Below are 16,691 nucleotides of genomic sequence, written 5' to 3' on the forward strand. Positions count from 1 at the left end.
ACAACATATTGCAAAGATAGTTACATGTGGTTAAAAAAAACTGAAATATAATTTGTTCGTAACAGTGTCATACCAAAACTGAACCAGTATGTGTAAATTGTTATTTATGCATTTTTTCTCTCTGAACTTGCAGTAAAATGTGACAATGATCCATTTATGTAACAGTTGTGTGTGTAATAATCTAACCCTCCAATTCCATTCTTGATAGCAGAGATTTAGCCACTACTGGCTTGGTGGGCCTGTCGTAGTTTCATCAGAGCCCCATTCACCATCACTTTTCATGGTTCCTGTAGGACCTCCACAGATACTTCAGGGCATGTACAGTCCCCACTGTACTTTGCCCCAACAGGCAATTCTCTAATTCATGCCACTGCCAATCATCCATGATGTGGACAAGGGGTTGGACTGATATATGTCTCAGAGACCTGAGTAATGAAAGGAAGAGAGAAGCAAAATACAAGCTACTGAGATGAAATTCTAGAGAAACTTTTGGAGTGACAAAGATGGACAGGTTAAGAAATGAAAGGGTCAGAGACTTGCTGAAAGAAGAACCAATACAGGATAGGATAGAGGAATCCAGGCTTAGATGATATGGATATGTTAACTGAATGGAGGGGAAGAGGACAACCAGGAGGATACACAAGATGAAAGGGAAGGGGAAAAGACCAAGAGACAGTTGGCTGGAAGGAGTCAAGGACAGTGTGTAAAAGAAAGGACAAGGCTGGATCAGGGTAGAGACAGAAATATGGTGGGAAGACAGAAAATCATGAAGAGGCTGAGGTTCCAAACGGATCCATTCAGCAGCTGAAAACTGTACATAATTACGATGTGCAATAATAGATTCATATAACAAAAAAAACTTGTAACTGGTAACACAGACTAATACAAAGTGTGTATGGAGAGAAGTACAATAATTATTTTTGGACTCCTATTGGTTCCAACCTGTTAGGACCAGTTGGTTTTTTGTGTAGGTGGGAGAGGATGATGCTCTTAGCTTTCTTGTGCTCTCTGACTCAGTCTGCTTCAGTCTCTTGGGAGCATAAATATCACTACTCCTTCAAATATTTTGATAGTACATGTCTCTGTCTCACAATTTGCAATAAGTGTTACTCTCGAACAATGGTGTACAATCAAGTTCTCTGATAAATGCAACAAAAGTCTTGTCAACAACAAGCTGGCAGTTAATTAGTAGACATCTCTGGGGTTTGACCCATGGCCATTCCTAAAATTTTTATTGTCAGTTACCATTTCCTTCACCTATGGCAGTCTTTGTTTAGTGAAAATTGGGGGTTTTGATTTTGGTTCAGAGACAACTATAACTGATTGGGTAAGTCAGTTCAGAGGCTGGACGAAAGCAAGAGCATACCACCAGCAAAAGGAATGTGCCTAGTAAAAAAAGAAACCTTTAGGTTGATGTCAAAATTATTACACTTTGTGATCAAATGTATCCGGACACCTGGCTGAAAATGACTTACAAGTTTGTGGCACACACCATCGATAATGCTGGAATTCAGTATGCTGTTGGGCAACCATTAGCCTTAATGACAGCTTCCACTTTCACAGGCATACATTCAGTCAGGTGCTGGAAGGTTTCTTGGGGAACGGCAGCCCATTCTTCACGGAGTGCTGCAATGAGGAGAGGTGTTGCCTAGCATGAAGTCAGCATCCCAAAGGTGTTCTATAGGATTCAGGTCAGGACTCTTTGCAGGCCAGTCCATTACAGGGATGTAATTTTCGTGTAACCATTCCATCACAGGCTGTGCATTATGAACAGGTGTTCAGCTGTGTTGAAAGATGCAATCGCCATCCCGGAATTGCTCTTCAACAGTGGGAAGTAAGAAGGTTCTTAAAAACATCAATGTGGGCTTGTGCTGTGACAGTGCCATGCAAAACAACCAGGGGTGCAAGCCCCCTCCATGAGAAACACAGTCACATCATAACACCACCACTTCCGAATTTTACTGTTGGCACTACACATGCTGGCAGATGACGTTCATTGGGTATATGTCATACCCACACCCTGCCATCAATTCACCACATTGTGTGCTGTGATTCATCATTCCACACAATGTTTTTCCACTGTTCAGTTGTCTGATTTTTACGCCCCTTACACCACGTGAGGTGTCGTTTGACATTTACGGGCATGATGTGTGGCATATGAGCAGCTGCTCAACCATGAAATCCAAGTATTCTCACCTCCCGCCTAACTATCATAGTAATTGCAGTGGATCCTGATGCAATTTGAAATTTCTGTGTGATGCACTGGATAAATGTCTGCCTATTACACATTACGACCCTCTTCAAGAGTTGGCAGTCTCTGTCAGTTATCAGATGAGGTCGGCCTGTACGCTTTTGTGCCGTACGTATCCCTTCACATTTCCACTTCACTATCACATTGGAAACAGTGGACTTAGGGATGTTTAGGAGTGTGGAAATATCATGTACAGACATATGACACAAATGACACCCAATCACCTGACTATGTTAGAAGTCCCTGAGTTCCGTGGAGTGCCCCATTCTGCTATCTCACAATGTCTAATGACTACTGAGGTTTCTGATATGGAGTTACCTAGCAGTAGGTGGCAGCACAATACACCTAATATGAAAAGCGTATGTTTTTGGGGGTGTCTGGATACTTTTGATCATATATTGTATTTGTTTATTTACTTATTACAAATTCCATGAATCCACATGTTAACTGAATGGAGGGGAAGAGGACAACCAGGAGGATACACAAGATGAAAGGGAAGGGGAAAAGACCAAGAGACAGTGTGGAACAAGTCAGGTTTACATGATTAAAGAGACACAGTAAACAACTGTACAATACTGGAAATGTAGCAAATAGAAACATAAACTTAACAGTTGAAGTAAAATTAATAATGTACGGTTCACCTAAACATGACATAAATTACTCAGAATAACCTAAGGATCATAAAAAGGAGTATTTATATATTGATAATCTTAAACAAGGAAGACACATTATAACTACAAAGTCTCAAAACATAAATACAAATGACAATACAAATTTACAAAAACTATCACTGATTAATTTGCATGTTCTCATCAAGAGAGCAGAACAAGTTATCCAGAAGATAGTTTCTTCATTTAGTTTTAAATGTAGGTAGGACATTAATGTGGACTTTAATTTCTTATGGAAGTGAATTGAAAATTTCATGGCAGGATAGTGAATGCCATTTTTTACAAGGTTTAGATGTTTTGGATGTGTATGTAAATCATTGTTAGACTTTGAATTGTGATCATGGTATGTACTATTAGATGTAAAATGAGAATGGTTATTAGATATAAAAAATCATTGAAGAAAATAGTTTCGAGACATGGAGGTTAATATTTGCAGCTTGTGGAATAGGCTTGTGCAAGAATAACTTGGATGAATGCCACCTATGACTGTAACTGCTCTCTTATGTGCAATAAAGATTTGTGTGGCTGAAGGATGATTACTCCAAACAATTATACCATATGACACAATAGAGTGAAAATAGCCAAAATAAACAACCTTGATATCATGGATATAGCCAAGAGGAGTAATTACACACCATACTGAGTCTTTTCGAAAGTCTAGAATATCCTCATATGAGTTTAACTTGGCATCCATTACAATTCCTGATAATTTGGAGGATTGACAATGTAAAGTATTTTCAGTGTAACAGCTCAAGTGGATTACATCATTTACTTGTTGAGTTGCATGAAACTGCATGTATTGAGTTTCTTCAATATTTAGCATTAATCCGTTAGCTGTAAACCAGCATAGGATGTCTACTGGTACAGAATTATGTTTATTTTGTAGTTCGCTAACTGTTTGGCTTTCAGACAGAATAGTAGTGTCATAAGCAAAAAGAGTAAATTTGTACAAAGTGGGAGATCATTGACAAAGATAAGGAACGGTAATGGCCCCAGATTTGATCCTTGTGGCACTACACACTTCAGTGTGCTCCAGTCATATGAAACAGGACAGACCTCAGTACCATTACCTTCTACTTTCTGTTGTGTAGATATGAGTCAATCCACTTACTGGTGCTAACATACAAACTGTAAAAACTGGCATTAAGAGAATGTTGTGCTTGACACAGTGAAAGGCCTGTGACAAGTCACAAAAAATTCTGATAGGTGGCCCATTGTTATTTATTGACATAAGAATTTCTATTGTGAGAGAGGAAATAGCTAGCTCTGTTAATCTGTTTTTAATCACATTGGTTTCTACTGAAACTGTTTTCTCTTCTTTTTCTAATGAAATTGGTTTCTATTGAGGATGTTCTGAATGTTGAGGTGTTCTAAAGTTCTCTTATACATTAGGTTCTCTGATATTTTTCAGAAGCAACTTAGCAGGCATGCTGGACAGTAGTTGGATAAATTAGTTTTCTCACCCTTCTTGAAAATTTGTCTTACAGTAACAAACTTTAAGCTAGGTTCATTGAAAATGTGACAGAGAACTTGATATCAGTGCTTCATAACTTTATATGAAATGTTGTCAATACCTGTGGTATTTTTCTTTTTTAAGGCCTTGATTTTTATTTTTAAGTGCATTAATAGTGACTGGAGCTATACAAATTGGATCATATATTTTGTAGTCAGGTCATTGTAATAAAATTGTGGCTGTATTTAGGGAGCCCTTACAACCTACGTGTTCTGCTGCAATTAAGAAGTGATTGTCAAATATGTTAGATATTGTTACAGGCTTATGTACCAAATTATCATTATACCTTATCTATATAAACTTATAATTCTTGCTGCTCTGGCCACACTCTGTCTTTATGATATTCAAACTGATGTTATTTTGTTATTAGAGTTATCCATTTCAGATTGAATAGATAAGGTTCTGGATTTCTTTATCACTGATTTTAAAACTTTGTGGTACAATTAATAATAAGATCTTTCAAGAGGATGATTTGATACTCTTAATGAGGCATGTAATTCTCTCTTAGCCCTGCAAGAAATTTTAATTCCCTACATAATCCATGGATTGCTGGATGAAATGTCAATGCTCTTCCTGGGTAGATGAATTCATTTAAGAACATATTACATTTGTCATTTACATTAGTTATTTTATACACTGGATACCAATCAGTTTGTAAGCAATGGTTATTTAAAGCAGGAAGGGTTCAGCATTTACACATATAAAGGTAGGATAAGTGTGGGAAACTTTCCTACACAAATTTAGTTAGCTGATTATGTAAATGATGTATCACTGCTAAACACCAAGACATTTCATGTAGAAATTATTTTGAAATGTGTTCCTTTTCATTTGTAGTAGTAGTACACATATAGAGTAAACAGCATTTAAGTCAGACAGAATTTCATTATGTGCAGCTTAAATTAATTCTAGTACATTATACTAGTACTAGAAGTTGTGGAGCTATGAAAATTGGAGTTTCAATCTTATCATTCAAGACCATGTTTTGGTTTTGACAGGTAAGTGTCTATTTATTTGTAGTGTGTCTTCTGGCATATCTAACATGTTACCACTACTGGACATAGTGGGATAAGTACAGATGAGGCATACAGACCTTAGGAAGGGATGCGAAAGTTTATCACAATTTTTCCCTTGAAAAACAGTGTATTCCCAAACCATTTTTTAAGTTTTGGTCTCTGGTTTTAGTAGTTCAAGGTTAGCTGTGGAGACAGGTTCTGCAGAGATTATTGTTGCATTTACTTATGAGAACTAGCTGTTTTCAAAAGCCATGTTTAACTGAATACAGTTCAGATTTTCATCTTTATTACCAATTAAGTTTTTTCCCTAGGTAATGACATGATGCTGAGCAGTGAAGGGAGTTCTGTTCAGGAACTGGCAAGAAGGTTCACCCAGCTGAATGCCAAGTGGAGTGAAGTTACTGACCACATTTATGACAGACATAGAATACTGAAGGATGCCTCACATGAATATGGAGAGTTCAGAGGTACCAAACAACTTTCTTCAAGTATTTGAAATACATTACTATTATGGAAGCAGTATCATTGCATGTAGAAAGTTGTGATTGATTATAGTTGGTAATTAAGTTGTTTTGATAAATGAGGGAGGTTGGTGCCAGTTGATTACATTATAACATATATTCAGCAGGAAGAATTATGAGGCTCTGGAAGACTTGGTGCACAGGATAAGTAATTCATTTGCTGGCTGCATTTTTTATCCTGCAGAAAAATGTAGAGTTCACAAATGGCTGAAGGTTATGTACTGGATTAACCTATAATATTAAAAATATCTTGTGATTTACAGCTCTTGTTGCACAAGAAATGGACTGGCTGGATAAACTGGAGAAACGACTTCGAAAGTCTCCCAAGTCAGCTGCAGATGCTGAGGAGATATCAGAGGAGCTTGATGTAAGAAATGAAATTATTTCCTCATTTATTTATGAGAAAATAATCCTCGGTTTTAGTTTTAATCTGATGTTGTGTGTGGGTAGGTGGGTGGGGAGCGGTGTGTGTGTCGTTTGCATATGTGCATGGGCACGCGCGCCCTAATAATTTCTTGTAAATCAGTTATAGTGATATTTAGAATCCCTGTTTCACATTGCATATTTAGCAGAATATGCAGTTGTTGTTGTTGTGGTCTTCAGTCCTGAGACTGATTTGATGCAGCTCTCCATGCTACTCTACCCTGTGCAAGCTTCTTCACCTCCCAGTACCTACCACAACCTACATCCTTCTGAATCTGCTTAGTGTATTCATCTCTTGGTCTCCCTCTATGATTTTTACCCTCCACACTGCCCTACTTCTAGTCAAGTTGTGCCACAAACTCTTCTTCTCCCCAATTCTATTCAATAAGCAGTAAATCTAAAAATATGGCGTAAAAAAGATTAAAACGTGATGAAACTGCGCGTATATTTCAGTTCAATCCTTATTTATTAATAATGTTTCCAGTTACATATGCCTATCATAAGATTAGGTTATTATAACACGCAAATGTGATATATTTTATTCATGAGTTATCAGGCATACAGAATCGGGAATGAATACATTTGCTCTGATGCACTGATATTGTTTGGGAGAAAAGTGAGGTTTAAGTGTTTCATTATTACTGATGTTAGTATTATGCCTGTGCTTCCTGTTTTAGTACTGTGATCCTGTAGTCCTGTAACAGTGGTGGTGAAGTATTAGCATAAAAATGTTAATAATGTCAGTGAAGTCCCTAAACTAGTGAGACAAACAATCAAGTATGTCTCAGGTACAATATTAAGTGATTTTTAACATAATCCAGCATGAAGTTTATGTACATAATTCCTTACTACTAGAGACCTGCTGCAGCTTGTATAGGTTGATAGGATTGCATTATAGAAACCAGGAAGCAGACCTGCTAATAAACACCAGGAAATGTTAATCTCTAAATCCCCCTTCCTCAACAAATTCGTAGTTTTATCGGGCACATATGTAAACTAAGCTATAGGCTGGGTTAAGGTGAGATGTACCTATTGTGTATGCTATATGAGTGACGATGAATAGAGAACAATGATGTTAACAACAATGTTGGAACCAACATGATATTATAAATTTTAAAAAAAGTAGAAAAGTTATTGGATCAATGGGTAGATAAGTGAATAACACTAAAGTACAGAGCATTACATGTAATTTTCCTCAATTCATATCTCTCCAACAGCAGCATATTCATGGGATCAATGTAGGAAATACATCATTGTAAGTTCTGCACTGTAAAGTTATGAGTCTGATCAGTTTTTCACACTCCATATTCCAGTAAACACTTTAAGAATGGATATTCTAATGCAATTATTTTTTCACCTGTACATTAATTGGTGTAAATGGGTTTCTAATTTACAGGATCTAGAAAATTACATTCGAAACCATCCAGAAGCAAGGCTTGCCAAATTGCAAAATATTGGCCGAAAACTAGTTGAAGCCCTTGTTATGCCACAGTCAGTTCAAGGTGATGTGGAAAAAATTACAGAGAGGTGGAGTCTGCTTAGTCAAAAGGTCAGTCCCATTACCCTTCCTATTGCAGAAAATGCCTATGATTGTTTTTCAGGTTGTATTTACAATACAAGGTCATTTATTAATCATTTATAGAACATTAATAGGAATAATATGAATGCATTGTGTCTGTTCTTTCAGACAGGTCCAAAAGGACAGACACCATGTGGGAATTTGCAACTGTTTTAGGAACTGTAACTTTCTGCATTGTTTTGCATATTTAATTATGTGTCTGAGTACCTTATTGAGGTGAAAGCAAATACAGTGCAAAATTTGAGGTATTAATTAATGCATACTCTTTTGCAGAAGAAGCACTTGCAGAATTAATTAAGTTTATAAGAAAGGGCTAACATGTTATAGAACAAAAAAGTAAATTTTAACTTTTCTCCCTTGCACTTGTTTCCCATGATCTCAAATATTTACTCATGTATCACTGCAGCACAGCTATGAACTCACCATAGTGTGTCACACTGCTACTCTTTGATTTGCAATTCATGTGTCTAACTGTGGTGTATGTCATCACACCGTTACCTCCTTGGAACACTTTTCATATACCATTTCATTTACAATCACCAATGACCACTTTTCAGAACTTACATTTCCTTTTATATTATCTCTGGTCATAATTGGATTTATTTTTGATAGAATGAGGGGGACTTTATAAATGAGCATGAATGAAAGCAGGTTGGATAGCATTACAGTGATGCATTTGGGATTAAGTTTTTCTGATACTTTAGTCTTATTTGATGGATTAGTTCAATGTTGAATATACTTTACTGTGTTCAGCGACCACAACATAAGGTCATCCTTCAGGTGAGTAATGATCCACCAACCTTTCTAAGAAACTAAGCTGTAGACATTGATTTGACCTGACAGCGTTGTGGTTTACAGCCTTTAAAAGGGAAGTCAACTTGGTGAAATTTTTGGGACAGCAGTTATAAAAGATTGGAAGTAATTTCTGTTGTGGGATTCTGAAGCACAGCAAAAAGAATAAATTTTCAATTAATGCCAGAGTCCCTGGGTGCATATTTGTTCCAATAAAAATGTCTAAGGTGGAACTCAAGTTAATCAATTTAAGGGAATTATGGCTGGGTCACAGACTTCTTGTGTCATGACTTTTAAAGTCATTAAGTTTTAGCATTTTGAACATTCTTGTGTAGGGACATTCAACTGAAGATTATTTTCTGCACATATTGTGTGACCATATTCAGTTAATACCAGTTCTCTACCATTGTTCTTTTTGAGTGTATAAAAAAGTCCATTCAATTCTTCAGACACGTTTAAATGCTCAGCTGTGATGCCCATGCTAGACAATAGTTGTAATTAAACAAACATACACCTTTGGACATTTTTATAACATGAAAGTACTGTAGTTCTTTCACACAGCTACATACACAAGAAACAGGAAACATAGCTACACACACAAGCAGCTAGAAATGGAATAATCTTCAACCTTGGTTTTCATGTTCCTCTCTACTAAATGTAAATGTGTGGTTGTTGTAACTGGCTCAACTTACATGTTTTAAATGACTGGTGTGTGGAAAATTGTGTAAGTTCAGGTTTTGGCTTGAGCATAAAAGAAATTTCAAGCTTCTGTCACAAATATAATTTACTAAATCAACTGTTAGAACATCACCATCCTTCAGTTTTTTAATGCATTATATCTAACACATTATGAAACTAATTTGTCCAGTTGTAACAATGGTGTCTGTGTCTGTGGTTCATGTAATGCATGATATTTAATTGTCCTCTAGTAACAGTAATAGTAAGCATATGAACCTAAGCTGTGAGTTTGTGAACTAAAACACATAACTTTATGCATGTATCATAACAGACAGACATTTGTTAAGGATCCATGATGGTCTTTTCTGTTGCTATAATAATCTCCTTGTAAACCAGTACACAGAAAACACACAGTGATGCTATAAAGACAGAGCAAACATCCTAATAGTGATGCGTGCCCCCCCCCCCCTCTCTCCCCCCCCCACTCCCTCCCTTCCCTACAACACCCCCCCCCCTTGCACCACAACAGCAACAGTAACAACAACAACAACAACAATAACAAACACCAACACCACTACCACTTTCCTTTCTCAAGAATCTTCATTAAAAACAATTTATCCATTGAAAATAAGTGTATATATCCTAATCTCCTTCATGGTTTTCTGTTCATGGAGTGTGATGAATGAAATCAGTATACTTGTTTTCTGTGCTGTATACAAAAAACATTTTTGGACAGTGTTCACACTTTTCTAGAGTGCATGATTTCAAAAAAAAAAAAAAAGTTCTGGTACTGTGACCTTCTGGGAGGGGGCAGGGGGTAGGAGGGTGGGAGGTTCTTTAAAGTTCCCCCCCCCCCCCCCCCCAAAGAGGTAAGAGTACCAGTGCATACTGTCACGAATCAAGCACTGCTTCTCTTTGTCACTATGTTACATCATATCATTCCTTTCGTCTTTGGAATGTAATGAACAATAAACACAGTGTCATAGTGAAATATATAACTAAGTTACAACATAAACCAAGGTACTTATACCTGCAAATGGACTTAATAATTTATTTTTACTCTTCAAGGAAGTTCAATGCTGCAGTGTTGCAGCTCTGTTTTTTTGTGGTCTTCCATTAGAATTTTGGGAACCGACCTTGCACAAAATTGGTGGTAACCAAGCCTCTCCACCAAAAATTTGTGCACCAAACCCCATGCAATTTGGAAAAAATGTTGCAAAAATTCCATAATTGTGAAATGATTTTCATAAATTTCGTCATTGATTTTCATCACTGGTTCATCAGTGCACTGCAATCCTCATCATCAACATTGCTATGGTCATTTTTAAACTCACTGCTCCATTGCTTCATAGTCTTTCACTCATTCTTCTTTTTCTGTACACATCACAGAGGTCATGATAAATTTCAATTGATTTACAGTTTTTTGCCAACAAAAACCTAATCACAGAACACACCTCACAAGTGGTGGGATTTTCTATTGCAGCACACATTTTAAAATGTCACAGAAAGCAAAGTAGCAGAGACACAGACCACATGGTACCACCACCAGATGCAGACTGAGTTCACGAACATTACGGAACCATGATGGCAGCTGTAGGCCCGCCCACTGCTGTGACAGACCGAAATGTCTGTTATTTTCTAGATAGCCCTTGTACATTAGCAATATTGCAAGCAAATAAAATGTGCCAGATTCCATTACATGGTGGCATATCAGCTATTAATGACAACAGAAAATTGTGGTATTTGAAATCTGTCACTTGTATTGGGAGATTTCAGTTAGCATATTCTTTTCTTGCATCAGTTATAGTTGTTTCTGCCATTATGAAATTGGATATGGCCATTGTTGTTTGCTTGTAATATTGCTAATGTATGCCAGAACATTTTATATGGATGCAACAAAACTGGAATCACAACAAATATATAAACTAACAGCCATAAACAGTATTTATTGTGTTCTGAAATTTTAAACATGTCATGGACCTTTGCTTCTAAAAGTATTAATAATAATCCTACTGAGCAGATGACCTATAATTTTGTATCAGGGAGACTTTAACAAAACTAAACAGTAGCCATACTAAACTGGAAATGAGAAGAATGCAAATAGAAAAGGTTTTACATTATTCCATGTAGATTTACTAAAGTGCGCAGTATAATTGTTAGTACAAAATGGTTGAGAATGTTGCTCTATTTTCTGGGGAAATTACTACCTTAAATGTGAAACGGGTTGAAGAGACATTTTTACCCTATACACAGTTGGTTCCAGTCCTTCTGCAGACAGGAATTTAGTTTTTTATGCCAATCTTATGAAATGAAATGATCGTATGGCATTGTTGGCCGGGAGGCCCCATGCGGGGAAGTTTGGCCGCCGTATTACAAGTCCTCTTTAGTTGATGCCACTTCGGCGACTTGCGAGTCAATGATGATGAAATGATGATGAAAGACACACAACACCCAGTCATCATGAGGCAGAGAAAATCCCTGACCCCACCGGGAATCGAACTCGGGACCCCGTGCGCAGAAAGCGAGAATGCTACCGCAAGACCATGAGCTGCGGACTGCCATATTAAATAATACATAATAAACAATTTTGAAAAAGATGCTCATGTTCTATTATTTATATTATTTTTTTTATAATTGATATTACTTTTCTAAAACACTGCTGTCACATCAGTCAGAGCTCTGTAGATCAGTTTGTGATCAATAGACTTAGTAGTTTGAAATGAAATGTCTATTTGACACTCATGTACCCCACTGAAACACAAATATCCCTTGTGCAATTAATTCCTTGTTCAATTTATAGAATTCCTCATACAGTTTTGTTTAAATCAAAATACCTGTCAGTTTGTCTTGGATAACAGTAATAAGGTACTGTTTCTGAGTTATCACCTTAGATGACAAGCAACTCTGTGAATGAAGCAAAATAATATATTGCATTACATATGCTAGAGGGCTCTATGGATTGAATAATTAATCTAATCTATTTCTTTTTGGCACGTATTTCACTTTTCTTTTCATCAGTTCATATATTCCCTTTAACACAGTAAAAAATAGATCAAACAATTTAACCAAATTAAAAGACCTCAGTTATATGTTTTAGTATCATACATAATTTGCAAATTAACTGAGAAGTTAAATAACATTTTCTTCCTTTTTTTGTCAGAATGAAGCTATATGTGGTTGTAAAATACGTTACATAAAACTGCACTCTCAAATTTTCTGACAACTATTTTGAAGGAATTAGAAGTTGATTGGTAGTTTAATAAAGAAAATTAGACTGTCAATTCTGACAGTGATAGTTTAAGTAGGGCACCATCTTTTTCACTCCTGTAAAAATAAATGAATGTGTAAATAAAGTGTATACTCTTACATGGTAAAAAAATTTAAATAAGAATTTTGCACTACTTTAGCGTAAATAATGCACATCACAGATAAATGTATCATTTATGGTTAAATGAGAGAGAGGCTCTGAAATGGGCAGCTTACATTCATGTATCATCAGTGTTTTTTATTATTATTACTTTCTTTTATTCATCTAGATATTTCGGTACAGTCAATAAATTCACAGCTAAAAATTACAGAAAGTACTATGTATAAAGGAGGACACATCAATGACACTCGTATTTAGAATTCAGAGTGTACAAAATGGTGTATTTTCTACTGCTCACACTTACCAAAGTATCTTGGGCTATTACACTGAGGTGCCAAAAGTCATGGGATACCTCATAATATTGTGTCAGGCCTCCTTTCACCTGGCATAGTGCAGAAACTTCATGTGGCATGGACTCGACAACTTGCTGGAAGTCCTCTGCAGAAATACTGAGCTGTGCTCCCTCTATAGCCATCCATAAATGTGAAAATGTTGCCGATGCTGGATTTTGTGCATGAACTGATCACTCAGTTTTGTCCCATAACTGTTTGATGGGATTCGTGTTGGGTGATCTGGGTGGCTAAATCATTTGCTTGATCTGTCCCAAAATACACAATACCTTGTTGACAACGTGGGTCTACAGCTTTGTGGGACCTGCACCACACTCAAACCATACTGTCAGCTCTTACCAACTTAACTCGGGACTTATGTGACCGTGACACAGGTTTTCCAGTCATCTAGGGTCCAGCCGATACGGTCACAAGCCCAAGCAGGCAATGTCGTGCTGTTAGCAAAGGCACTTGTCCTAACAAATATCTTCATTGCCTGTCACACATTGATTTCTGTGGTTATTTCATGTGGTGTTGCTCATCCATTAAAATACACACCTCTATGCTAACACCACTGCTCTCAATCGTGGGTCTCAGAATATTGAATTCCCTAATGATTTCCATAATGAAATGTCCTATACCTCTAGCTCCAACTACCATTTCACATTCAAAGTCTGTTAATTCCCATCATGCAGCCATAATCACATCAGACACCTCTTCATATGAAACACCTAAGTACAAATGACAGTTCTGCCAAAGCACTGCCCTTTCATACCTTGTGTATGCGATACTACCACCATCTGCATATGTTGCATATCTCAATCCCATTACTTCTGTCACCTCATTGTACACAAGCTGTGATCAAATGAATTCCTTGCTGAAAGCTAACATTTTGTCCTTGCCCATAGAGGGCATTTTCAAGGGGGCTTGTAGTTTTTTCGCAGGTCTGACGCATAACCTGGCTTCCTTACTGATTTGAAGATGTCCTGTGCAGGTGGGGATGAAACACTGGGTTTCAACAAGAAATTCATCTGACCACAGCATAATAATCCATAATATTTTGATAAATGTGATATTTTTGGCCATGAAAGTTCACAACATTTTACAATTTTATACTGCTGCAAACTTGTTAAAACCTCCAGTCACTCAGAAACCCATGACTGCAGATGAATTTAATTGCATGTTACATATTTATACCCAGAGACTTCACATTCTTCCTCAAAAGCTTTCATGTGTTGAATTATTTTAATTAGGCATCAATAACAATACCTGTTTAAGAAGTTCCTGTGTTCTTTATTTGTAATTTTCCTTATCTCAGAAACTAATGCATTTTTATTAAAGTATTTGAAAAATTATGATTACTTGCTTACTGTCTTTGTTCTCTTTATTAGAAAGCTTCTGCCTCTCTCGCACTGAAACTTCTATGCTTTTATCAGTCACAAAGTGAGACATTTGAATGTGTTAAATTCAGCTTAATGTTTCATGAGTTTAGTTTCTTGACTCAATTTGATAACAACATGTGGGTTAAAGTTCTTCCACTGGATCATTTGAACAAATAGGAACCAATTACAGCCTCAGTATATGAATAATTATTCATATACTGAGGCTTACAATAACTGCACTTGAACTTGATGCATGATCAAATAACATTTGTATCACATTAGATTTTATGCAGTATAGCTGACATGATGGAAGAATAATATTATAACTTAACTCATGAACATAAGGTTGAGTTAATATTAATTAATACTACTGTGCACTACTCTATGCAACGGCATCTGAGCCAAGTCAGGGCTTATTGCATCTTGCTTTGTAGGCTAGGGATCGAACCATATTGCTTGAAGGCTCTGTCCAAGAAGCTCAGGAGTCAGAAAGCCATATCCTAGAGTTTCAAGAATGGGTAACTCAAGTAGACAGACTACTAACTGCACGTGTTGAAAACGACGTCACCGCAGATGATTTGCCGGACGATGACCAGGTGTGTGTTGTAGCTTGGTGGTTTATGGCTCTCGTAATTCTATTTTTATCAAATAAGTTGCCCTGGGAAACATTACCTTCATCAACTATTTGTGTGAAATTACATAAGTGATGTTTAAAGTTGTGTTTTTACTCATTCTCTTTTATTTTATTGGTGGCATCAAAAAGTTTTGTTAGAATTTCATAAGCATGTAATCATAAAACTGTGTCTGTAATATAAGACATAAGTTAATCACACCATGCATGTGCTTTATTGAAAAAATATGAATGTTGTAAAAACACACACACACACACACACACACACACACACACACACACACACACACATTTTTTTCATGTTAGTAATGCAGTGATCCAACAGCATCTTTTATTTATGAGGAAAGGGGGTTTATTTAAACAATGAACTTTAATTCCTTTCATATTATTGAAAAGAAAGTAAATTGTCTGCTTGATTCTCTTTTTAAGCCATTCTGTGCTGTCAATATTTTTTGCTACATTCAGAAACATTCATCATTTTCTTGATGTTTCATTTTTCTTGTAGTCTGTCCTAGGTTAGCAATGAGTGTTCATATTCATAAGTAACACAAAATACATTTCTTTCATTTGATACAGCGTCTAGTTGAAGAATTTGAGACACAGGAAAGTACACTGAAAGAAATGGAAGAGCAAGTGAGAACTTACCATGAAGCTGGAAAACATGAAGCTGCTGCCAGGTTGCAGGAACAGATGCTCCTTCTACAGGTAGTGGAACATGTTACTTAAGAGTTTGGATTACTTGAAAGGTGACTGTTATACACTGAAGAGCCAAAGAAACTGGTACAGCTGCCTAATATTGTGTAGGGTTCCCATGAACATGCAGAAGTGTCACAACACAATGTGGCAAGGACTTCACTAATGTCTGAAGTAGTGCTCAAGAGAATTGACACCATGAATCCCACAGGGCTGTCCATAAATCTGTAAGAGTACGAAGGGGGTGGAGATCTCTTCTGAACAGAATGTTGCTACGTATCCCATATATGCTCAATAATGTTCATGGTTGGGGAGTTTGGTGGCCAGTGGAAGTGTTTAAACTCAGAAGAGTGTTCCTGGAGACACTCTGTAGCAGTTCTGGATGTGTGAGATATCACATTGTCCAGCTGGAATTCCCCAAGTCTGTTGGAATGCACAATGGACATGAATGGATGCAGGTGGTCAGACAGAGTGCTTACATATGTGTCACCTGTCAGTCATATCTAGACATATCAGGGGTCTCATATCACTCCAACTGCACATGCCCCACACCATTACAGACCCTCCCCTGCTGACCTGCAGGGTCCAGGATTCATGAGGTTGTCTCCATACCCGTACACATCCATTCAATACAATTTGAAACGAGTCTTGTCTGACCAGGCAACATGTTTCCAGTCATCAACAGTCCAATGTTGGTGTTGAGGAACCCAGGTGAGTTGTAAAGCTTTGTGTCATGTAGTCATCAAGGGTACATGAGCTGACTGCTCCAAAAGCCCATATCACTGTGCTGACACTTACTAATGGCCCGGCATTGAAATCTGCAGCAATTTTCAGAAGGGTTGCACTTCTGT

General features: G+C 37.0%; 1 protein-coding gene across 1 annotated transcript in view; it reads left to right on the top strand.

The window, feature by feature from the left end:
- The window catches only part of LOC126299170 (dystrophin, isoforms A/C/F/G/H), a 2,370,611-nt gene that overhangs the window by 663,680 nt on the left and 1,690,240 nt on the right, over positions 1-16,691 (top strand). Inside the window, exons 24-28 of the mRNA XM_049990931.1 lie at positions 5,757-5,912; positions 6,230-6,333; positions 7,786-7,938; positions 14,951-15,112; positions 15,724-15,852. Of these exons, the coding sequence (XP_049846888.1) occupies positions 5,757-5,912; positions 6,230-6,333; positions 7,786-7,938; positions 14,951-15,112; positions 15,724-15,852 (704 nt within the window). The remainder of the gene's footprint in view (positions 1-5,756; positions 5,913-6,229; positions 6,334-7,785; positions 7,939-14,950; positions 15,113-15,723; positions 15,853-16,691) is intronic.

Source organism: Schistocerca gregaria, chromosome X, assembly GCF_023897955.1.
Source record: "Schistocerca gregaria isolate iqSchGreg1 chromosome X, iqSchGreg1.2, whole genome shotgun sequence".
Lineage (NCBI taxonomy): Eukaryota > Metazoa > Arthropoda > Insecta > Orthoptera > Acrididae > Schistocerca > Schistocerca gregaria.